General features: G+C 40.5%; 2 protein-coding genes across 3 annotated transcripts in view; both read right to left on the bottom strand.

Annotated features, from left to right (window-relative positions):
* The window catches only part of llgl1 (LLGL1, scribble cell polarity complex component), a 36695-nt gene extending 34622 nt beyond the window's left edge, over positions 1 to 2073 (bottom strand). The window contains exon 1 of the mRNA XM_005806063.2: positions 1668 to 2073. Coding sequence (XP_005806120.1) covers positions 1668 to 1748 — 81 coding nt within the window. The 5' untranslated portion in view covers positions 1749 to 2073. The remainder of the gene's footprint in view (positions 1 to 1667) is intronic.
* A 1183-nt stretch (positions 2074 to 3256) lies between these two features.
* The window catches only part of myo15a (myosin XVA), a 53327-nt gene continuing 32831 nt past the window's right edge, over positions 3257 to 23752 (bottom strand). For both annotated transcript variants that reach the window (XM_023349701.1, XM_023349702.1), the window contains 32 exons: positions 23549 to 23643; positions 22358 to 22484; positions 20481 to 20545; positions 19398 to 19535; positions 19266 to 19323; positions 19035 to 19182; positions 18675 to 18768; positions 17396 to 17519; positions 17163 to 17278; positions 16957 to 17016; positions 16100 to 16175; positions 15893 to 16008; positions 15670 to 15788; positions 14032 to 14173; positions 13686 to 13797; positions 13455 to 13529; positions 12996 to 13198; positions 12774 to 12898; positions 12597 to 12660; positions 12101 to 12173; positions 11595 to 11668; positions 11425 to 11507; positions 11215 to 11345; positions 9826 to 9920; positions 7781 to 7858; positions 7490 to 7586; positions 7227 to 7387; positions 6280 to 6413; positions 5965 to 6098; positions 5609 to 5742; positions 4104 to 4244; positions 3257 to 3966 (listed from right to left, as the gene is read on the bottom strand). In XM_023349701.1, the coding sequence (XP_023205469.1) occupies positions 3865 to 3966; positions 4104 to 4244; positions 5609 to 5742; positions 5965 to 6098; positions 6280 to 6413; positions 7227 to 7387; positions 7490 to 7586; positions 7781 to 7858; positions 9826 to 9920; positions 11215 to 11345; positions 11425 to 11507; positions 11595 to 11668; positions 12101 to 12173; positions 12597 to 12660; positions 12774 to 12898; positions 12996 to 13198; positions 13455 to 13529; positions 13686 to 13797; positions 14032 to 14173; positions 15670 to 15788; positions 15893 to 16008; positions 16100 to 16175; positions 16957 to 17016; positions 17163 to 17278; positions 17396 to 17519; positions 18675 to 18768; positions 19035 to 19182; positions 19266 to 19323; positions 19398 to 19535; positions 20481 to 20545; positions 22358 to 22484; positions 23549 to 23643 (3494 nt within the window). In that variant the 3' untranslated portion in view covers positions 3257 to 3864. The remainder of the gene's footprint in view (positions 3967 to 4103; positions 4245 to 5608; positions 5743 to 5964; positions 6099 to 6279; positions 6414 to 7226; positions 7388 to 7489; positions 7587 to 7780; positions 7859 to 9825; positions 9921 to 11214; positions 11346 to 11424; positions 11508 to 11594; positions 11669 to 12100; positions 12174 to 12596; positions 12661 to 12773; positions 12899 to 12995; positions 13199 to 13454; positions 13530 to 13685; positions 13798 to 14031; positions 14174 to 15669; positions 15789 to 15892; positions 16009 to 16099; positions 16176 to 16956; positions 17017 to 17162; positions 17279 to 17395; positions 17520 to 18674; positions 18769 to 19034; positions 19183 to 19265; positions 19324 to 19397; positions 19536 to 20480; positions 20546 to 22357; positions 22485 to 23548; positions 23644 to 23752) is intronic.

The following is a 23752-nucleotide window of genomic DNA, read 5'->3' as shown; positions in this document are numbered from 1 at the left end:
GATTCTGTTGGCCAAGCTGCAGAACCTCCAAAAATTAATCAATACATCATCTCCCTGAACCCAAATTAAATAAAGATCTGTTGCAAAATCCTTTTACGGACACCACAAGTTTCACAGCAGTGCTCAAGCTATTTATCATCTCCTGCAAAGTCTTTTTTCAGTTTTTTTATTCTAATAATCACTTGCTAATCTACACAATCGCATTTCAACTATTTATCATCCTCAATAATTTTGCCAGTTGCACCTTTTCTTTTACCTTGTATTTTCATGCTTGCACGCGAAAACTTTACAGTATTACAGAATAAAATTAAAAAGTTTCAACAGTATGTGAGAACGAGTCATAGATTTCAGGATTTAAGGGAAATTTGGCAACAACCAATAGTTTCCGATGGAAAATTGGAATTACTCAATGTCATCGTCTAAGAAGTAATATGTAGATTCAGGTGAATTATTATTTTTTTTCCCTTTGAGTCCCGGTGTTAAAATCCCTTAAAAGTGTCTTATAGTCTTAAAAGTGTCTTAAAAGTGTTATAGTTTTAAACTAGGTGAAAATATTTCTTCAAAGAGCGTAGATCTGCCGTTTTCCACACACACAAAGAACATTACACAAAAATTTATTTTACACGTTATGAATTTGCACAGGAACAAATCAGCACTGGTTAAAGTTCTTGATGTGATCACTATTAACACCACAGTTTGCTTCAACTTCGCCATCTAAAAGAGAATCCATCATGACTGGAGGACATCTGAGTGAATCTGTCTCAAGTGCAAAAGACTTTCAACTCAAATCCTTCATGATCCATGTCAAAATCTACCAAACTCACTCATACGGTGTTATGTTAAGAGCAGCAGGTCAGCTTGGTTCTCTAATGAAGTCATCGATTCAAACACACAAAGCAGAAACTGCTTTTGTCCTCCTTCAGCTGCCTTTTTCAAACTAGAGTATTCTTTGCAATCCTGCAGTAAAATCCACACTTCATTACACAGCCGTGTTTTAATGTTGCTTTACCTCTGTTAGTGAAAATTATTCAAAACGAGGCAGTTTAAGAAAATGAAGTTGAACTTCATATTCATAGTTTCGTGCTGAGACTGACAGAAGCATGGGGCTGTATAAGTTTAAATATCACTTGTGAGTGTGTGTGTGTGTGTGTGTGTGTGTGTGTGTGTGTGTGTGTGTGTGTGTGTGTGTGTGTGTGAGAGAGAGAGACGCTGTCCCCATCTAGATTAAATCATTAACATATGATTTCTGGATCAAACTGTTGAAACTGCTCAATCTCCTTTATCTGTAATCGCGGATAATCCCCATCAGTGATCAAAAAAGGTATGTAACTAACACCACAAGAGTTTTTTTTAAGTTCCAAACTGATTTTGCTGTAAACTTTGATAGGAGGTCACATGAAACCATCAACAAAGCCCGTCCGAGTCCCGTCTGCACTCAGCCCCATCAATCAGAAGCGGTAATGTCTCTCCGTGTGGGAATCACTGCACGATAACAGCAACACAGAGACGAGCAGCTAGTTTAAATGCTGCAGCGTGATCTCCATCTAAAACGCACCCTGTTTCTAATAAAACAGACCCGTTCAGTTGCTTTTTCTGTGGGGTGGCAGATCTGCAGAAGATGAGGAACGCCTGCCTGCCTCCCTCCCCTCCTTGTCCCGTTACTTTACCTTGTTAAAAGCGAAGAGCTCCTGTTTTATCTTTTCTCTTTGCGGGTCGGTGCCCTGCCGACGAAACCTGAACTTCATCATCTTCGAAGAGGGTAATGGGGGAGCAGGCTCGACCCGGTGGGACGGAAGGGAAAACGCGTAGCAAGCGAGCCCGGAGTTATCAGCGGCGCAGCGGACTATGCTAAGCTAGCTAACGGACTAGCCCATGCAGGCTTTAAACGCGGGGCTCCAGCTGTAGCTGCTGCTGCTGAGACAACTCTTCTCTACCCTCCTCTCCTCCCGGGGCTGTTTAGGTCGCTGTGGGTTTGACCACAACCCCCTCCCTTTCCCGGTTCACACGAAACTCGTCATTCTTCACCAATGACGGCAAAGAAATCTGCAAGAAACCAGTCAGAAACACCCACGCGCCCGAGAAATTCGGGGAGGAGTGCTCGTTCTGTAACACGGAGTACACCGACTCAGCGGCGCCGCTACAAGCGCGTATTGGAGACAGTAAAAGGTACGTTGAAAACAACAAATCTAAGCGAACCCCGGATAAGTAGCCAATGAGAGTTTAAAATCAAAACAAACACAAAAAACACAGTGAAATAATTTACAAAAGCAGCACAAGCGGTTGTAAAATCAATGGTTAAATTAGATACTCAAATATTACAACTGAACTGAGACTGCTCCACCTAAAAATTTTGTATTACTGATACGAAAGTCACAAACGAACTTATCAAAATTATATTATAGAAAAATCTTTCTCCAAGTCAGAATAATGTTCTTAAAAGTTTAGGAGATTATTCAAACGATGAAAGGTATATTTTTCCTATTTCTCGTAAGGTTAACACTTTACAGTGAACCTTATTCGGAATTCAAGGTTCTGAATGAGGTTTATTTAACTAAACCTCGAGTTTATTTAACTAAATTTCAACTTGTTCATTAGTTAATGAACAAGATGAAGTTTAAAGCAGTTATCTGAGTATTTTATGAAAACGAGACTAACGATTTGGCTCTTTTATTTAGAATAAATAAGAGGATTTTCAGATTATTTAGTCTTAATGGGTGGATTTTGAAATCCAGATTTATTTGACCATAAAACCAAATTTTACATGTTGAAAAAACAAGCAAAATTTAGTTGCAAAATTTTTGAAGGTGGTGAAGATTGAGTCAGCAAGCAAATTATTTCCACTGTTTGAAAGAACTGTCACTATTCAAAACTTTTTATTTTCCCTACCACACACAACGTATTCTTCACAATTCTGTCGGTTCAATTTGTGTTGTGTTTCAATGTGCCTTTAAATGTCGAATAACAGTTGTGTTAAAAAACTCTGAAGCATTCCAGTAAATGAAGGATTTAAATCCTCTTTTTACTATAAATATAAGCCTATGTAAGCTGAATCATTGTGTGGTTGTAATTAAACATTTGTAATAATAATAATAATAATGTTGCAAACAATTTTCATTTCACTTAATTTTAAAGTAATTTATGATTGCCTGCATAAAACACATTCAGGTTTAAGTTAAAGGGGCAAGGAGACTTTTTAAAGGCACCATAAAAAATATACGGTAATTCGAACACACAGAGATTATATTACAAACTTTAATGTCCAGCATTAGTCAAATACATTAATTGTAGACATTTTTATAAAATATTCATTGTACTAAAAGAAATTTATTCAGTGCATACTGTTTATTAATGTGGCTTCAAACTTTATTCACCAAAATCTGGTCCTATTTAGTGCTATCTGGTTAGATATTTGCCTTTGTTTACATGGCAAAGAGGAGAAAAAGAATTGAGTTGGTTGCATTCTCCAGCTTCTATCTGCACATAAACAAGGAGAACACCTTGTCTCTGATTTATGGGGATGAATTTAAATGCATATTCAGGTCTAATGAAAGACAGTGCATCATGTGAAACCATGATCATTTGCTAATGCAAGGCAAGGTTAAACATGTAGGTTATTCAATTTGCATATCTGTTTTAGTAGAAAGGTAAACTGCCAGGAAAACACGTTGCACACCTACAAGAGGAACTTCTTCCTTTTGCTGAGCGCAAACTCACATCTAATTTCAATAAATGCACATTTCATCTTAGCTCAAATAAAATGAGAATATAAAAATATCAAAATATTCAAACATTTTAGAGGTAGATACAGTGCCCTCATGGGGCACTAAAGAAGGATTTTCGTGTCCATCCATGGTAATTTCTGTGCTATAGCAGAGTGATTTCACTTGGTGGCAAGGTGAGTCTCTTCTCTCTGAATGACAGCATGTTCTCCATGTGCATGGCAATGACTCGGCACAGCTCCAGGCCCTGGGAAACATACAAACACAGATTGATATGGAACTTAAGACAACCCGTTAAAGTGAAAGCAGATTTACTTGTGCATTATGCAATGTAATGTTTGCCTACTGGTCATTGCTGAATCTTTTATGAGGACAGTTACACACCTGCTCCAGCTGCAGCTGCGTGATTCGCTGGTTGAGCAGGTCTCCGATCATGATCTCCACGTACGGGTAACTGGAGCCTGAAGTTGGTCTCTGGGTGCGGGTCGACTGTACCTCCTTCAGCGGGAAACGTACCATGGCATCCTAATCGCACACATGTAAACATGCTCACAAGTGAGCATAACAAACAAATATAAACATTTCTCAATTGGTTTATGTTTCTTTTTGCATGTGGTTTACTCTCTCCAGATGGCACACATAAAGCTCAGCAAGTGCTAGGAGTTGGACTTGAAAACAATTTTTAGGGAAACAGTGTTCCCTTTGTCACATTCCTTGGATGTTTTGGTTCGGTTTTTGTTTGTGTTCAATTCCTTGTGGGTTATTTATGTTTCACCGGTCTTGCCATACTCCATATTTGTTATTGTTGTCAAGGTGTTGCCATATTAGTTTATTCCTTAATCTTTATTTCCAAAGTTTTTCTTTGTGTTCCATGTATTTTTCTTAGATTATTGTCAGGATGTTTCTCATGTTCCTTAATTGAATCAGTTCAGCTTATTCTTTGTTGATTAGTCACGTCCCTCAGTCTGCCTGCTTTGCCTTCCCTCACAGCTGCACCCTTTTATTAATCAACCTCCTATTTCTTGTTCAGCAATCATGTTGCCTGTCAGTTTCTTCTGTTTTCATGCACCTCAGTCCATGCTCCATGTTCACTTTTGTTTATGCACAATCTGTAAAATTTTTATTTAATCATCAAACCTGTTGAAATACATAATTTGAGCACCTATCTGTGCCTCGGCTCTGCCTCAACCTGGTGCTTCTTGACAACCTTGCCATATTAAACCTTGATCACTGATTTAGGGAAAGTGGTGTGGTCTGATTAAAAGTTTACATAGAATCATCATCAGCATGAATGTTATATTTATTTTGAGCTTTTAACTTTAGGATTTATTTGAACAAATTTTCTGGGTAGACTGATTGTACAATGAACAGTTTTAGTAATTACACAAATTGGGTTTTACATTTAGCAAGAAACAAAAGAGCCACATGCATTTTGTAGCTATAAAAAAAGGTTCTGCTACAATTCTGGCTGACATTTTTAAATGTAAAAACTCAATTATAATAATGATAATAATGCACAAGAACCCTTACTCTTAGTGGCAAAAATTTGTCTCATTGACTTGTCAGATATTAATTAACAAATCAGGTCATATGGTATTTTAAAACTAGAAATAGGTTTCCCTGGCCTACTTTAGTGAAACATCTGGCATCATTTGGACTCCATACAAAATAAACACAAGCAAACAAGTATACAACTTCACCAGCGGAGGAGGCTATTTGACTTGTTTTAAAGTAACTTGGTAAAAAAAAAGAAAAAAGTATTAACTCCTTAAAAGCTATAATAAGCAGTCATCACATTGCTACACTCACTCAATTTTGTAATGTAAAGCATGAATTTTGATTCTGTGGATGTCTGACTGACATTGTGGATGTGCTAGCCGTTTACTCACGTGGGTGTCCTTGTTAAGAAAGTGCAGTCCGTTCAGGTTCACAGCCAGGATGCAGGGCGCCTGGATAGATGAAGAGCTCAAACTCTGTATGTAGAAGAAAGAGGAGCCAAACATGGGGAAGGCACTGACCAGACCTGAAGAGAAACACACAAACAAATCTCTTTATACAACCAGCCACATAAAAAATAATATTAATTCACTTATAAAAAAAATCAATCTGATGTACATTTCAACTATTGAATTAGTTTCTGATCTAAGAAGAAATAGTCAACAATATAAGAGCCTATCTACGTACAACTGTCTCTTAGGCATTCATCTTAATGTTAAAAATGTTGGACACATTAACAAAGTCTTACCAAGGAACTGTGCGCGGGCCTGGTGCGGGTTTAAAGGCTGGACGTACTGCATGTGCTGCGTTACCATGTTCAGCCATTGTTGGGAACCCTGTTTGCTGTAGAACTGTGAGGGGACGCATTCCTGCACCTCGCGGCTAGAAACACACAAAAACATTCAGTGGGTTTTATTAGGTTACATGTGCTACTGTGTCTGGATATGTGAAGACAGCGTAGGGATAACAGGATGCTGTGGGTTAGTTTGCTTATTTTTATTCTTTAGTTTATGCAGAAGAAAATGATTCATGCTTGAAAACAAAATCAGGAGAATATATTTACAGCGTGGGCAGGTAGATGGCGTCCTTGGCACGATGCTGTAGAGAGCCCAGCCTGGCAATTTGTTGCATATGCTGGTCACTGGGCTTACCTTGAGGAACTACACCCAGCAAAGCCTTCAGGTAGTCTGGTAAGACCTGGAAAAATGACAGAACTGGGTGGAAGGCAGTCTCCACAAGGTACAGAAATATTATCTACTGTCAATATTGTGCTACATGAAGCATATTAATAAACTGGTGTTTGTTGATTTTCAGCTAAGGAGCTTTATCTCCCAGGCATCAGCAACTGCTGCGTACATGCACAGTTTCCAATAAAATGCAGATGCCCCTTTGTGAGCACTTGTTATATGTGCTTCCATCCTCCCTTTAAAGTGAAGAATAATAGATTCTGCTTCGTTCTGACTCCACCCTGGTTCAGTTGTTACCTTGTATGAGCCTGCAGAAAGCAGGGAGAAAGGCCAGCTTTGGTTTTATAGGTACAGCAGAGAGGAGCAAGCAAAGGAAGCCATTGCTAGATAGTTTCTAACTCCACCAGACATTTATGTTTGGTGTTTCATTCATTCGTACTTGTTTAAACAGAAACCGGGCGAGACAAATAGATAGAATGGGGCCTTGTCTGCAGCAATGCTGAGCCAGAAAGCTAAGATTTACCGGTTTGTCTACATTCCTGCCCCCAACTAATGGTCATGAGACATAAATCCTGACCGAAACAAGAGGCAGAAACCAGTTTCCTCCACTGTCCTCCTAAAGAAAGACTAAGGGATTTTGGAATAGTGCTGCTGCTCCTCCAGTCATTTAAACTGGTTTGGGTATCTATGCATCCCTTCTAAAACACCTTGAGCTGGAGAGGATTACTCAGGAAAGAAAACTTCTCTGGGTAACTTGTAACTTTGTGACCAGATGGCTAGAGGGATGTTTAGCCGTTGCTCAGCTTAAAAGACAGTGCTGTACCTGGTTGTAGTGCATGGTGACATAAAGCTCGTTGTCAAGTTTAAGAGCCAGACTCCATACGACCCTTCTAAACCACAGACTGTAGTTGGCATCCACTGGCTCGGCCTCTGTGGCGATGTCCAGGATGTACTCACGCTTGTTCAGGGGACGCACATTCTGACCTACACAAGAGAGCAGCACAGTTATCAGATCTTATGTAGCTACATAATGCAACAAGGGTTGAGAATTTAAAGTTCCCCTACAGCAAAACCTCCACACTTTACCTCTATGTGTTACCAGAAAGACCGCATATTCATCCAACGCCTCCAGTCTTTGTAGTCCCATTTCTGAGCAGAGCTCCTCAATCGCATCCAACGCGACCTGACATAAATAAGTTTGTTAACATCCATCCTTCCTCACAGATTTAGCACGCGTGTTGTTTTTTTCCTACTTTTAAAACAGCCACAACTATTTTTCGCTTGGTCCGAGTAGACTGCATGCAGTCGTAGTGTTTAATATTTATAGTTCATTACAGCTAGTGTTACTGGTCCTCTTTGAATCTGAGTTACACTTACAGAGCATGTTTTGATTTTCAAGTGCCTTTCAATCCCACCCGGAAGCAGGAAAAGTTGTCTCTTTGAGCTGCGCCCAGCCTACACACACAGCCAAAAGAAAAAAGAAAAATCAGAGAACCCATCCATATAACCAAACAACATTACTGTCACGAGTGAGCCCTTGATAGCTCTCTGTCATGTATTTAAACAAAGCACTTAAAACTACAAATATGAACTTTTCCATTCAGGATTAGAATAAACCTGTCAAAACAAGTCTTCCCAAACAGCGTTCACTTTTTCTGATTGTGCCGTGTATTACTGCAGACAGTGTGCAAATTGTTTGACTACGAGTTTCTGTTGCTTAACGCTCAGCAAATTCAGACAGGCCCTTCTTCAAGACGGGGTATCAGTTTCACTGATACCATTTTATTTGGAAGAGAATGAACTGTGACACGTCTGCATGGCCTAAAGCAATGTTTTTGTTTCCAACAAGTTGGAAAGGTTTGAGTAGATCACCAAATCAGTCATCTTTAAATCTTTACAAACAATAAAATAATCATACATTGTTTTCAAATCAGAAAAATTGGTCTTTTTTTAATAACATCATGGAGCATGTTTGTTAATTGATCTATGACTTTGTTTCTTTTAGTGTACGTACGCTTTAAATGTCAAATAACTATCAAAATATACATTCAAGGCAAATAGAAATATCAAAACCAAAGATATCGGTATATTTTGTTGGGTTTTTATGTGCTATACCAAGACAAAGTAGCAAATTGTGAAGAGGAATAAACTATATCTTCATAAAAACAAAAGTGTGCATTTATATTGAGCATTTTTACATCAATAAAAATGAAGTGCAAACCTACTGCCTTTAGAATTAATGTAATTCATAAATAGATTCAACTTTTCTTCAGTTTATTCTCAGTATAAATCCAGTTGCTCTGTGAAGGTCTCAGAGGTTTGTTAGAAAACACTAGTGAACGAGCAGCATCATGAAGCACAGCATACAGGCCAGTCTCAAAGCTTAAAGGAGTTATCTAAAAATCCACAGGTGTTTGTATTTTTTGGTTCTCACTTTTATTTGCATTTGGATTGCTTTTGGGTTGTTTATTATCGTGATTAAAGTCGTTCCGTTTTCCCTGATCTGTTTCTTCTTCAGCTGCGCTGCGCTCCTCTGATTAGTCACACCTGATTCCCATGCCACTCATGAACTCTCCCAGTAGTTTAAAAGTCTCTTTGTTTCCTTACCTCCCTACCAGTTTCTTTGTTTATTGTAGTCTGTTTGCCATTGCCTTTCTCTTCAATGCTAGCTCTATTCTTGCTGGCTGCCAGCTCTGCATTTGCTTTACAGTGTTGAGTTCATTTCCTTTGTTTTTGTAAGTCATTTTATTTGTCAAATCCCACCGACTCTGTCTGCCACTGGCCTCTCTACATTTGGCTCTTAATACAACATGAAACATAACCCTCCCAAACTTTACATATCTCATGCAGCTTTATTCAATCCATCTTCTGGAAGGTGAAAGAATATAGATCAAACGTACTAAGATATATCCTTCCACCTAATCTAGTAGTCTGGGCAATGGACCACTAATCAGCAACTTTTTGACCTCAACCCACACAATGGTTGGTATGTTTGGCAAATGACATAATCTACAGATTGTCTTGAACTCCTATAGTAAAACACGGTGGTGGAAGTATGACACTATGGGGATCCTTTTTGGTCAGCAGTGGTGGGAAAGCTGGTGAGCCAAGTAGGTAAAGAAGAATCACTTATTTCCACTTTACAGATATGTGCTACTTTGTGTTGGTCAATCCAAAAATAATAAGATAACTTCTGTGTCATTATAGTGCAAAATCTTATAGCAAAAAAGCCCATGTACTAACAACTATTGCTATTTTGTATAAAACATAACTTCAAATTTGAGTTATTTCTATTTTAATTTATGCAGCCATATTAGTTCCAATGTGGCAGCTGTTTTCTTTTTATCTCAGTGCTACTTTCCTCAGTCTAACAATATTGCAATAGATCCAAGGATAATTGACAAGGAAATAAAACAACTGACCAGTATTGCCTTGATCTCCATACTGTTAGGATACTGAATGCGTCCTCCATATTGGAATGTCCTCTTCAGATTCTCCTGACAAGCCTTGGCGATACCTGTCAAATTAAACCAGCAGGTAGTAAACACTTTAATACAGAACTATGACGAACCCCAGTCTGTTGGCGAAGAACTGATCCCAATGACAACACTGGGAATGGTTCACAACCTATAAAGAAGAACCTATAAAGTCCAGGTCTCCTGGACCGCTGTGATCCTTCAAAGGCTGCTGGATCGTAGCCAAGCTGGAAAACTCTGTTGCAGTGGGACGCCAGGTATGACCCTACTGAGCTCATTAAGCAAGTCAAAAAAATGTTTTTCCTCTGCTTTTCCAGGACTGTGTCCAGAATTCCTTCACCACAGGTAACATGTTTGTATAGCATCTGCTCTGTGCAACTATCTATGTTTTTCTTTTTTAAACGGGAGGTTTCTGCAGCCCCATCCTCAGTTTCTGTCTCACTATGAAAGGACGGACACAACAAGGACTTTCTTCAGCTTATTTTTGCATCATCAGGTGACTGGTGTTTCTTTACAGAGCATGCCATCCTGTGCAATAATTTCAAAATGGTGTAGTGCTCTGTGTGCATTTTTCAGAGAATACAGTAAGAAAAAAACACTGGCTCAACCTCCACATCCTTTAATCACCCTGGGCTGATCACATGCATCATTAGCCCTATGATCCTCTGCTTTCCTTTTCCTCATCCCTGTTCAGCCCTTAATATGATTTGTCAATGTGATAAAATCATTTCTCATTGGCTCCCCAGCTTGAAAAAAAATTATTACTTTTCTTGGTCTCTCTGCAATTAAGGGTGTGTGCGTCTCCCCGGTAGAAGCCAACGCATTCCTATCTCTATGTGCAAGGCACTGCGCCTTTTTATATTGAGGTTGTGAATTCTGTGTTTTAGCTGTTTGGCTAGATCCCTTTGGCTGCACCTGGAGCGGAGGCAGAACTGGACGTGGGTTTGTCTTTGCAAAAACATTTCAATAAAGTTCTTGGAGGACTGTCAGTTGGGTCAGTGAGGTTGGCATGTAGACAAGCATTCTCCAGATGTTTGGATGGCCAACCATGGAGGTTCACCCCAATCACATGTAAAATGCACTTTTACATGTGGTCGTCTGTGGTACTGATATTCTGTCATCCATGTAATGAGCCGCCACAAGCATATTACAGTAGAGAGATGCTTTAATTGTCGAAAAAGTCTGGCAGTTTTCATGGAAATGGAGTCTACTGTATCCTTAGTTCATACCAGCTATCAAGGTTCTACGGAGATCGTCCATGTTGTGGTAAATTTTTAGCATCTTAGTGCAGTCTTTTAGACTGATGTGATGAACATGAATTAATCGGTTGCGTACCTTGGTATGGCATCCCAGGGCTGTCGCAGGCATCCTGCAGGAACCTCAGCAGAAACGGCTTCATGACGTCGGAGCAGCGATGAAAAGCTGTTAGGATGTACAGCAGCCTCCATCCTCTCTGGCAACTATCCCTGCAGGAAACACACACATACTTATAGCTACTCAATCACCCCATCTCTGAGGGTAACCTGTGAGGACTGGAGGTCTTACTGTTTGGAACTGGTGTTGTTAGTGACCTGCTTCATCACTTGGCAGTAGGCTTCATCCTTTGTCAGACCGTGGTCGCTACTTAACTGCAGTGACCAATGAATATATAAATGATGCTCAGAAAACGCTCCTAAATGCAGTTTATTGAGAATTTATTACAACAAAAATTATACCTTTAGAGTAGTAGCCACCAGGTCCTGCTCAGTCTGGCCTTTCATTGGAAAATCTCCCATAAACTTCATAATAGCTGGGGAAAAATTTTTATAAAACTTCATTTACAAAGCACTTGTGAGAAAAATAATAAAAATAATCTAAACTGCTTCACAAATAGTGTGGTTGCATCAGGACTGATTCCAAGCGATTCCAAGGCCCCAATCAAGCGTGATCATCCAATCACGCTTGGATGATTTTGTCAGACGCCTGGCAGCAGCGCTGTGAATGGTTTTGTTAAGACATGTAACATAATCGCAGTAACACAAACATGATAAAACAAAAACATTAATAATTATTTCAAATTCATGATGTGACAGTGGATGTAATCCTGGGAATAGTCTTGAAACTGTAAAAACACAAATGAACTGGAGACGCTAAACATGCGTATTTCAACTTTAATCATAATTTAAAGTTTATGCCAAGGTTCCCAACAGATTTCTATCATTCCAGTCAGTTCTGTTCTTACCTATAGAGATATCAGCAGCCACTCTGTTCATCCCGCTGTCAGAGAAGTCAATCAGAGACTCATGGATTGGAGACTAAAAACAAAACATGGAGAAATGTGCCGATGATCAACTACTATTAGCAATACAAGCTAATAATAACCAATATATTTTTGTGTATTTTGAACCTTCAAACACTGTGGCAACATCTTCACTGGGACAACCTGTAGAGTACTGTGTTTATGACTAATTTCATGAGATACATAATGTAGGAAGTGCAAATAAACCATGTTTTGTAAAAAGGGAGGCCATGTTGAATTTTGTGATTGGGGTAGCTGGGTAAAACTTGGACTTTATTTTACCTTCTGAGTAAAAATGGAGTGCATAATCAGCCACATCCTTCAACCAGTCATGCAGGACCAATGGATGATCTTTTTCCTTCCTGATCTTTATGATATAATGCAACAAACTGCACAAGTTTAAACATAAGTGTGAGTTGAGCAGGGTCAGTAGAATCACCTTGGAGAATTTGACCATATCAGCAGGATCTCTGGCCTCCTTCCCTTTTTTGGCTTTCTGATCACTGTGAGGGATAAACAGTAGAACAGTCGGCCATGTTTATTTATCAGATGTAAAATTGGGGCTTGATTCTGGCTCTATTTTGGGTGAACATGTGTTGGAGTGCATCTGCCTGACCTCCTGCTCCTCTGGGCTTCTCTGAAGTACTTCTTGGCAAACTCAGTCATTAAATACTGATTGCTGTGCAGAGGCAGATCATCCATTTCCACACTCCAGCTGTCCCCATACATCTCGTTCACGACCTGACACACACAAAAGTAAATCAGAATTTTAACCCAAAAGTGTATTTGTGCACTGCAATTTGGGAGTATAATCTGAGGACAGAATCCTAGTCTGCACCTCTGTGGAGAGCTCGAGCTCATGGGCGGCTACAGCCGAGCCCATCGCCACAGCAACGGCAGCTGATGCGGCAACCCGTCCATGCCTGTCGCGGGGCTCCGCACGCTCCGCTGGCAGAAACAGGAAGTCAGGAGCAGCTACAGGATGGACGTAATCGCTGGGAAACACACCGGACCTTCCAAAAACAGCCCCGAAACGCCAACCTGTTTCATTCAGAAACATGAAATATATATTTAAAGTCTCCCCAAAACAAAAATGGTCACATCAAATGAGCAAAAGGAACAGGAATGAACTGGAAATATATTATTTTTTGCTTTTTTGACTTTTAGGAAAAAATATAATAAATTTGATTTAAAAAATTTTTGAAATAGAAAAGTAGAAGAGCAAAACAGGTCATATGATAGCCGAAAATATATTCACCAAACACACACAGGAAAGACAAAGTTATGCCACACCCACCAAACTCTGGTGTGTCCCTCTTCAGCTCCTCCAGAAGCATGACAGTTTTCCTCACAATGCAGCCATATTGTTTTCCTGCACACAAATCCACACACAAACAATGATGACGACATATTTTGTTGCAAACAGAATTAAATAGAAATGATATATCAGGTTAAAAAAAAGCACAAAGAACATGCAATACAACCAGACTTTTTATATTTGTTCTTATGTCTACACCAAGTTTCTCACCAGATTCCAGCCCATCCATGTGCTGCAGCCGGATGATGTCTCCTTTATGGAAGCTGAGGTGATTCCTGTTCTCAGTGATGTAATTCCTCACCGCCACCATGTACTCTGAGTCCTGAGAAATCGCACACGGTTAGATTTACTAATTAGGTTACGTCAGAGAGGTGAGGGGTTGAGTAATAATGTATTTGATATTTGAAAATCCTTCCGCTTTACAATTATGCACTAGAAATAAAAACATTGAACTACCATGTCAGTCCATTGGAAATAGCGCTACTAGTTCAAAGAGAGAAAGAATGCAAACTCAAAAGACAGACATGCAGTGAGCGGTGAAAAATGTCTCTCTGACCTTCTTGAGCTCCGTGAGGAAGTAGTCGATCATATGTTTGACCTGCGGCGCTTTGGCAGAGAACAGAATCAGTTTCTCATTGGTCAAGTTGAACTCCAGCATGTTCTTCGACGGGATAGACACAAACAGGATGTCCGAGTAGCTGCACAGGGAGCCAAAGGTCAGGAAGTCAGATTAAAGTCAAAGCAGGTCAAGATTCTTCTTAAGAGGTCTAATTTTTCTATTTCATTTCTTAGAACTGCTTCCAGCATATCTGTAGTACGCCGTAGGAAAACTCTTGATACAATAAACATGATCTAGTGAAGACCAGGTACTGAAATGATTTCAACTGTTTACTATTGAAGAAGCCAGAATGGCAAGTGAACGCATTCATAGATCTTCAGTGTGGAAGTGCTGCTAATAAATGCATTGATTTATAATCAGAAGGTGACAGCATGTTTATAAAAACAGTAGCGTTGGTAGTTTCTGGGTCTAGAGCCTAAAGGCACACAATGTCAAGAGAAAAATACAACAGAAATGACATTAAAGTACCAACCGTTGCAGGTTATTAATCTGGGAATGTTTATAAGGCTTTGTCTGAAAGGCAGTCTGTCTCAATAAAATTTTTTATTTGCACTGTTTTGCCAATGTTATTCTATTTTACAGATTGTGATTTACCTTGTTTTGCAGTGATAATTATATATATGATGTTTTATGGTTGTGTTTTACGTAAAGAGTTGCATCTCAATGAACTACCAGACTTCTGCAACAATGCTTTTTGGACAGGTGAGACCAAAATAGAGATATCTGACCACGTTTGGTGAAAACCAAATACATTAATTTGGCGCAGACATGCATTAATCATCAAACACAATGGTGGCAATGCAATGATTTTATATTTTACAGCAACAAGATTTGGGAAACGTGCAGTTATTGTGTAAAAGGTTCCAGAGTCAAACATCGGTCTGACTGCTGAAGCCTAGCCCAAACCACACCCTGCTAATAGTGAAGTAATCTTACATTCAAAACGAACAAAGAAATGTTATGTTAAAAAACTCCTTGACCATATGAGAAATTGATGAAGACTTACAAAAAAAACCTAAAATATTCCTGATGAAGGAGTTTCAACAAGGTGCTAAATCACAGTTTGTACATTTAGTGAGTGAATAATAATAGTTTAGAATCAGGTTTGTGTGTTTGTACACAAATCTGTGTGCATACAGCTTATTTTTGAATAGTTTTTGCACTTGGAAAAAAAACAAGTAAGTTTTATTGTGCATTGATGGGAAAAATCCTAGAATTGGAAAAATGATGTGTTTTTCTTTTTCACTAAATTCTGAAAACCTGCAGAAGAACATTCCCTGCAATACTTTAACTTAGGAACCACCCAACTGTCCCTTAGGACAGAAGATCAGTTTGTTCTGACCCACATTATTTCCTTCCAGCTGTCCTCCAGAGTCATAAGGACCATAGATTTTCGCAATACACTCGTAACATCTGGAATTTATAGGTAGAAACGAGGGCATGACCTGCAGTGTTAGCAGCATTGGTTGGATAATACTGTAATTTACAACTTAGGTGTGGCTGATGCTTTAATGCAACAGATGTTTCTTGCAAACCTTTGCAAATTTCAATCACTAATCCAAAATTTAACTTCACCTGTAAGGCCTCAACACCCTGAAGTAGTCTGAAGCGGTCGAGCCGCTCTTCACCAGCTTCAGCAGCTTGATGCCTTTATGCGACACGGACAAGACCTGCACTCCTGTTCCCACGCTGCCCTGAAAAGCACACACACGCATGAACCGCAGCCTGAATACATGCAACTGTGGTCCGATACTCGTATGGGGCAAAAGAAGGAGGAACGCAGACTTGGGGAACTCACAGAGGCGGGGAAGAGGCGGGAGAAGTAGATCTCCCAAGAGTCTTTGGCCATGGCCACCACTTTTTTCTTCACGCTTTCGTCATGCGTTCCTGAAGCCTGATCCACTTTGTCCTCTGCTGTTAAAAGAAGATGGGCTCTTCAAAGTTTTATCCAAAGAGAAATGTTTGATATGTGTTTGAGCTTTACTTTGTTAGGTTTTTTTTTTACCGAAAAGGTCTTTCATCTTCTGTCTCTCTTCCTGAGTGATGCGGACGCAGGCTTCGGAAAAGGTATCGTGTACGATCTGCAAAAAAGAGACAAAAACATGCATTACCTTGCAAGATGCCGCCATCAGCATGTTTCGCTGCAGAGACGGTGTTTGTTTTCTTCCACATGTAGGTCTAAAAGCTTAGTTATAATCATATCACCTTCTTTGACATGTTTGTGGTGTCCACTACAAAGTTGGCATCAAACTGTCAAATACTCTCAGGTACTGGATTAAATAATACTCTTTTGCTATTTTATAACTAATCCTGCACAACTTCATCCCCGATCTGAGTAGTTACTTAAAAATCAACAAATCCATCATCGGCAAGAGTTTATTGTTGCAGTGCCAAGGAGGCAGATCAAAGCCGATCTCCAGCGGTCATCGGTCCAGAGAATGGAGAACTTTCTGCACGGGTCCATCACAGAGCAATGCAGAAACACGCATGACAAAAAAACAACAAACACACTAAATTATAACCAATAGCAATTTGGAGTACCCATTTGGACTTTGGGAATAAATAAGAGTACCTGGAGAAAACTCATGCATGCACAGGGAGAGCATGCAAACTCCAGGCAGAAAAAGACACGGCCATGGATTTGGACGCAGAACCTTCTTTCTGCAAGGGAACAGGACTAACCACTGCTCCATCTCTGGTTATTTATTATTAATAATTTGTAATTCTTCAATATCCCACATCTCATTAAAGTATCACACGAGCCTGTTTCAATTTGAAATTAAACTTAAACAATTACACAGATATATTGTGACAAAAAACTGACACACTGTCTGTTAATGTTCACAAATTCCTTTGGCCGACCTGTCTGAAAATTAGGTCCAGGATCAGAGGGTTATTCAAGTTCTCTTTGGGGTAGAAAACCTGCATCAAGACAAAAAATAATGACAGCAAGACAAGTAAATATCACAGAGACACAAAATGTGGCATTAAGTGTTCATTATTCCCATCTCTCAAAGCATTTAGTCGCAATGCAAATAAATTGAGAGGAGAAAAGATCTCGAAGCCACCTCCTTCCTCATGAAGAGTTTCCAGGGGACATTAGAGTAGGTGTAATATTCATCACTGGTTCTGCTATGGAGTTGAGTCTGAATATTCTCCTCTTCCACTGGTAAATCTCTAGAGACTGGAGAGACACATTAATGAAGTCCAACCAGACTTCCTCTTTACGTTAAACTCTGCGAGCGTAAAATGTGCAGCATATTTATGTTTATTTCAATGTCCAGTTTTTGGAAAAGCTCACCTGGAGGATGGGACGGGATCATGATGGAGCTGGCTGCAGACTCTGCAGGTTGAGGCTTGGCAACCTTGACAGCTTTTACTTTTTCCTCTTCCTTAGGTTGGGAGGGCGGAGGCTTCTTTTGTGACTGAGCATCAGGAAATGACAAGTAGCAGCTAGTTGGTGTTCAAGTAGATTAGGCCCCCTTCACACCAGATTATGGTTCCCAAAACTTCTACAATCATTCTAACTTTGCTCAACCGCAGCAAAGTTGGAAAATCTCTTTCAGTGACAATCATAATACTGCCACACTCTTAGTACTTGACAATTCCAAATATTTTTTCCCGCCATCGTTTATTCTGTATCCTCCCACAGGTCGTATACAACCACAGGTGCCACATCTGCATTAATGTTTCCTTACACTTGTTACAATCTACAGCTTTCTCTAAGGAGGATTCTGCACATCCACTCTCCTCCTGACTGCCGGGGAGGAAATGCCATCATTGCATTAATCTACCATCAGCACGCAGTTGAAAGAAGATTCTGTGTAGAGAAATCTGTACCACTACGCATGCGGTCCTGAGCTAGCTGTAGCTATAGGGTACTGCTGTCAGAAAGTATCAGGTACGCAAAAGCCCCGTAAATCTGTTCCTGTTTGCTGATCACTGAGACCAAAACACAGCTAGGCGTTTAAAGCTGAATTTTGTTTTTATTTTTGATCAAATATAACACTATAAACCCCATATGTTGCCAGCAGCATTTTATATGGTAAACAGGGCAATTTTTGAATTTAAACTACATCCTGAAAAACTCACAACTTTCTTTGGTACAACCAAGCCCATGTGCAATTTGGAGGCGTGAGTGAATTTCGCCTACTGGAAGTCTAGGATGCTCCCATTTTTATGGGCAAAGGACATTTTTTTGGTTTGACAAGCACTGATATCTGTTGTAGCTACCTGGTGAGATCGTTCATGTAATAGTCGGACCAGATGCCCAACGCAATGCCCAGGAAGTTGCAAAAAAGGAGTTAGACATCTGCCAGCATTGTAGCTAGTCCTGCGATATATTCTCTTGCGACCAAGCCAGGGAGATGCATGCTAACCCCGCAGGGTAAATATGCACCACCCAGGACTCTGATGTGCCGACACCATGACGATAAAGCTGCCCTGGAACTGTCACACCCTAATATGGAACCCCAAAGATGTCATCAATAAGCTCCAGAGATCATCCATGTTCTTGCTAACTTTTAATACCTTACTGTAGAGTTAATCTTGTACAAAATGTTCTAGGGGTTGCGATTTACCGGTTGCGGGGGATTTGCCATTTGATCTTTCAGGATCTCCATAGCTTCATCATGGGGGTCAGGTTTCTTGGCAAACTTCTTCCCGTCACTTTTTCTACACGCACAAGAAAATAACGATGAATACATACCAGATTGTCATACACTTTCTTTATATATACTAAAAAAATCCCTCAACTGTTTTTAGATCTGACAGATTCAGGTGAATAAAAAATAAGTTTAAATCTGATTGAAAGAAAATCCCAAGAAACGAAAGTATAACAATGCGTTAACCGATTCCTCCTCAGCATTCTTGAAGCATGTAAGGATGGGAAAAATTTCATTTAATAAGGATATCTGGGTTGGCATAACCCAGTGCGCTACCTTTGAGTTGGAGACCCAGCTGAGGATGTTGTGCCTGCAGGCTGGTGCTGCTTGATTATGTCTTTGATGTCGTGGCTCGGGTCGATACGCTCCGTGTTGCTCACACTGGACCGGACGACATCCTCAGGAGGCGGCCCACGTGTCGTACCTGGAAAATACACCAACAAAATGAAAAAATACCAGAAAAGCTTACCGTCTATATTTGCAGAATATAATAACAACTAGACCTACTTGTTTTCCGCTGGACGGCAGCAGGACTGGACTTGTGCGACTCGCTGCTCTCTTTGGACTGCAGACAAACAAGAACCAAGATGATATTTGAAAGTTGATGAAATCAGCATATAATGGGATGTGTTTACTCACCGGGCTCGGTGTGTGTGAGCGCTGCGGCGGGTTTGCGTGGTGGTGCGGTGGTGGCGTCTTGGGGGCTGGAGCAACAGGAGGGAAGGACGACAACATCTGCTGCTGGATCGCCATGGCCTGCATGGTCATCTGCTGCGCCTGCATCAGATTGACATTAGGAATTATGGGTTTGCTGTTTTGTAGGAAGTGAAATGCAAAGTTCATTTTGTTTTTTCTTTTCAATTGCACCTAGATGTTAAATCAGTTTTTACTGGCCGAGGCTCAATTACTTCTTCGCCATCAATATGAAGAAATCACCTAGAGAGAAACTGTCTGACAACATGAAGTAGGCTAAAATATCTCAAAAAGCAACACGTCAAGCCCGATATGCCCCATTTTAGATCGGGCATATTCAACACACCACCACGTAACACACCACACACTGCAGGACGTTGTAAGATTGTCGTAAAGGGAAAATCGGGGCAAAAAAAAAAAAAAAAGGCTTCAGCGGGAACACCAACATGCATCATCTGTTGCCCCACTGCCCGGGCCGCAGCGAAATTGCCAAGTCTTGACCAGTCCGCTGTAATTAAAAGGTTGGGGACCACTGCTTTAGATGAAGATCTCTCATTCATTTTGAATAATGGTTTGGGTTTGTCAGTTTTGCAACTTGTCAAACGTTTTTATCATAACAATAATTAAACAATAATTTAATGTAATTCCCCAGTATTATGGCAATTGTTGGGGCTCGTCCGGGATATTAATTTACACCTGTGAGTTATAGATTGAGTGGTAATTTATTTCTATAGGATGCTGCAGTAAAGTTTCTGCTTTATGTTGGGTATTATGCAGATATTTCTGCTTCATTTGATCATTTTTGCTTGACATTTATCATAATTAATTTGCCTTATTTACAGTTTTCTTACTAGAAAAACACACAAAAAAAACATTTCTTCTTTTCCTGTTCCATCTTCCATTGGTTCCCTGGCTGAGTCTGGCCATATTTTTTGCAAAACCTTTTTTTTTTTCTTAATAAAGTGTTATAATTATTCACTTTGTGTAACTGCAGTATGGGAATTAACAGCAACATTAAATGATTCCCACCAGAATGATAGCTTGCTGGTTGATGATGGCTTGTTGCTGCTGCGTCAGCACCACCTGCTCCGATCCTGAGGAAAACGAGGAAGAAATCTACGGTGAAACAACAACGATGCAATTATATCAAAGTAAAATGCAGAGCGTGCATTTATTTCACTGCAACAAAACACACTGGAAGTTTGGAACTGCTTTAGAAAGGCAGGAATTATGACTAAAGCTTTCATTCGGAGCCGGAGGTGAAATCCACCATGCCCACTCGTTTTAGGCCACACATGCTGGAAAGCCACACGCCTCGTTCTCCTTATACCTGGCACACCTGTCATCACAGGTAAGCCTGGGACCGCGGGCACCGTCGGGAGAGCAGGCATCCCCGGCAGGCCCGGGACGCCCCCGATATAAGATGACGCATCCGTTTCCCTCGCAGCTGCTTGGGCAGCTGTGGGCACTGAAGCAGGGGCGCGAGTGGGCAAAGGAGTGGGCGCTACGCGAGTGGCAGGAGTGGGAGTGGGGGAGGCGGGTGGAGGGTAGGGCTGTTGGGGGCGGTTGTATTGATGGTACTCAGGCTGCTGCGGCTCTTCCTCTTGTTGCTGGTGTCGTTCTTGGCGATGGTGGTGGGAGGGGACTGGCCTGGGGGGCATCATTCCTCCGGCCACTGGGAGCACTGGGACAGCTTCAAGAGCACCGGGTAGAGAACAAGATCAGAGTCAAGTGAATGTTTTCTACTGCAGCTTTGGAGCACTGGTGGACAGTTACAGGTATTCAGTGCCTTAATTCGCAGTAAAATAATCAATCTACATTTTAGAGACATGACAGAGATTTAAATATTCCTATAAACAAAAAAAAAATCTCCGACACCAACTTATAAAAGAGTGAACAACTGATGGTGCTGCTTTGGCATGTATTGGGAATAGATGCTTTACAAACTTAATTGAACTGAACTGAATTGGTGATTTAAATCCAGTTTGCCCATCTATCCAAAGTGAACTGTTGCTTATTATTCTTCAGAAGTCAAGCTGGTTGGATGTGAAAGTTAATTTTGCCACAAATCCTTATTTGGATGTTAGCCTAGCCCATTTTTCCACCCATAAAGATGTTTCAGTCTAAACCAGCCAATTGCTGCTCTGGTTGTTTGTTTAGAGCATAAAATGTCCCAACTGTGTACTACTAAATACTTTTGCAGGGCACAATTAATCCCCACACAGAGACAGCAATCACTTGTTAACCCTAGTTATACTTTAAGTTGATAATATATTCAGTTTTCTTCACTTTCTGCATCTTCTGACCACCAATTATCCAATAATTATACAAGATGACTCGTGAATGAGTTATAAGTTGCAATGACAAAGAAGTAGACACAAATGAGAAGAGTAAAGATAGTAGCCCTAATAGGAATAAAATTATTTTCTTAATAAAAATGTGGAAACTAGGAGTGAAACAATAGCCATGTCATTTAAAAACACTTGTTGTTGCAGTGGATGACTATTTATGCATTATGAATGAGGTTGGTGCTCATTGTGGCTCCTAATCGCCAGATTAGGAGTGTTGATCCGAGGACCTGAATCTTTAAACAGCCCTACAGAGTTTATCAACCTTTACAAGAAAAACAAAATCACTATAGTGTATTAAATAATTTCCTTTGCATGAGACTAAAAGAAATCAACTCAGCGCATTTTGAACTAGTTAGTTTGAAGCATTCATAGTGAGGAATCTTACTACAGTCTCAAGGATTCACACCAAGATAAACACTGTCAACATAAAAGAAGAGTTATGGACAGAAATGTAAAAAAAAATAAAATAAATGCAGAGGAAATACAAATTAAAGAAATAGCCTGCAGTCGGAACAGAAACTACACAGAAATTAGAGGGAAGGTTCAGAGTTTCACCTCCAGGACGAATCCCCGGCGGATAAGGCCGGGTGGGAGTCGCTTGCCCCTCTCCACGGCCTTCCCCTGCGACGCCCACGCCTCCTCCTCCCTTCATTCTGGTAGACAAGGCGGCCTTTTCCATGTTCTTGCCGACAGAAAGGTCATTTGGATCGGGCAGAGCAACAACAAAAAATGTTTGCAGACGGTGAAAAACTGGAGTTTAAACGACAGAGAGAACGGGATTCAAAGCAAAGAGACCACGAGACGTAGAGTGCTGCATGATTCAGACCCTCGCTGAGAGAGCGAGTGGAGCCGCAGGAACTGAATACTCTCCAGGTACTACCACACACACTGTAGGAGATGCTCAACCACACACACTGCAGGAGATGCTCAACCACACACACTGTAGGAGATGCTCAACCACACACAGGCACACACTTGTTAGGACACAAAATATACACTTCTGCAACACATCTCAAGCTTTAAGGTTTTCTTTTTATAGTGCAAAAATAACTTTGGTTTGCAAAGTTTGGAGATTCCCCCAATCAAGATGTTCTAAGCTAGCAAGCTGCCACATATGAAAATACGTAGGAAAAATCTGCCTGGTGTCCCTTTCTTTTCTTTTTCATTACACACAATAATCTGTGGTGAGAAGAGAATCGTTCACCTGCATGTTAACGTTCTCTGCCCGCTGTTGCGGTCATATACGGTAAGTCCTTCAGAAACCTAATCATCCTCATTGTCTGCCCCGTTCATACACAAACAGAGACGCTAGGTCACATGTTCCACCCGTCCATCAGCACTCGTTTCCATTCACCCTCAGGACTTTAGCTGGCTACTTGTTCAGCCTGTAAGGTTAAACTGATGATGCGTTCTCATTTTGGTTTTTGAGGATCTTTTTTTTTTACTGATAAATCCGTAAATCTATTGAAAATGCAGCTGCAGCTTCTTGCCAGTGCCTTTCAAGAGTATTTACAACCTGCAAGCTGTTCAATATTTAGCCACCACTAGCAACTTCAACCTGTTTTACTGGGATTTTGTGTGAAAGAACCAACAGAATGTAGTTCATCATTGCGAAGTGGAAGGAAAACGATAAGTGTAAAAGTTATGTTGCAAAAACTTTTGAATCTGCAGGAAATGACATCAAGGCTCCAATGAAGAAAGTGAATTTATTTGTGTCACTTGCAGGTCGTCAGTGTGAACACTCACCACGCCATCGTCTGATAGAACCGGGTCAAACAGGCTGTCCAGGTAGCGGTCCATTCCTCTCTGAGTCTGGCCGTCGCTGAACGTGTCTGACTCTGCTGGATACAGAAAACCAGGCAGGATTATAAAGGGTGAAACCCCCTTTGAAAAGATTTTAATCAGCATCTCATGAGAACAATTTCCAAAGTTTTCACAAGGCTGAGTTTC

The sequence above is a fragment of the Xiphophorus maculatus genome, chromosome 16 (assembly GCF_002775205.1).
Source record: "Xiphophorus maculatus strain JP 163 A chromosome 16, X_maculatus-5.0-male, whole genome shotgun sequence".
In the NCBI taxonomy this organism is placed as follows: Eukaryota; Metazoa; Chordata; class Actinopteri; order Cyprinodontiformes; family Poeciliidae; genus Xiphophorus; species Xiphophorus maculatus.
This window is presented reverse-complemented; position numbering and strand designations above follow the sequence as displayed.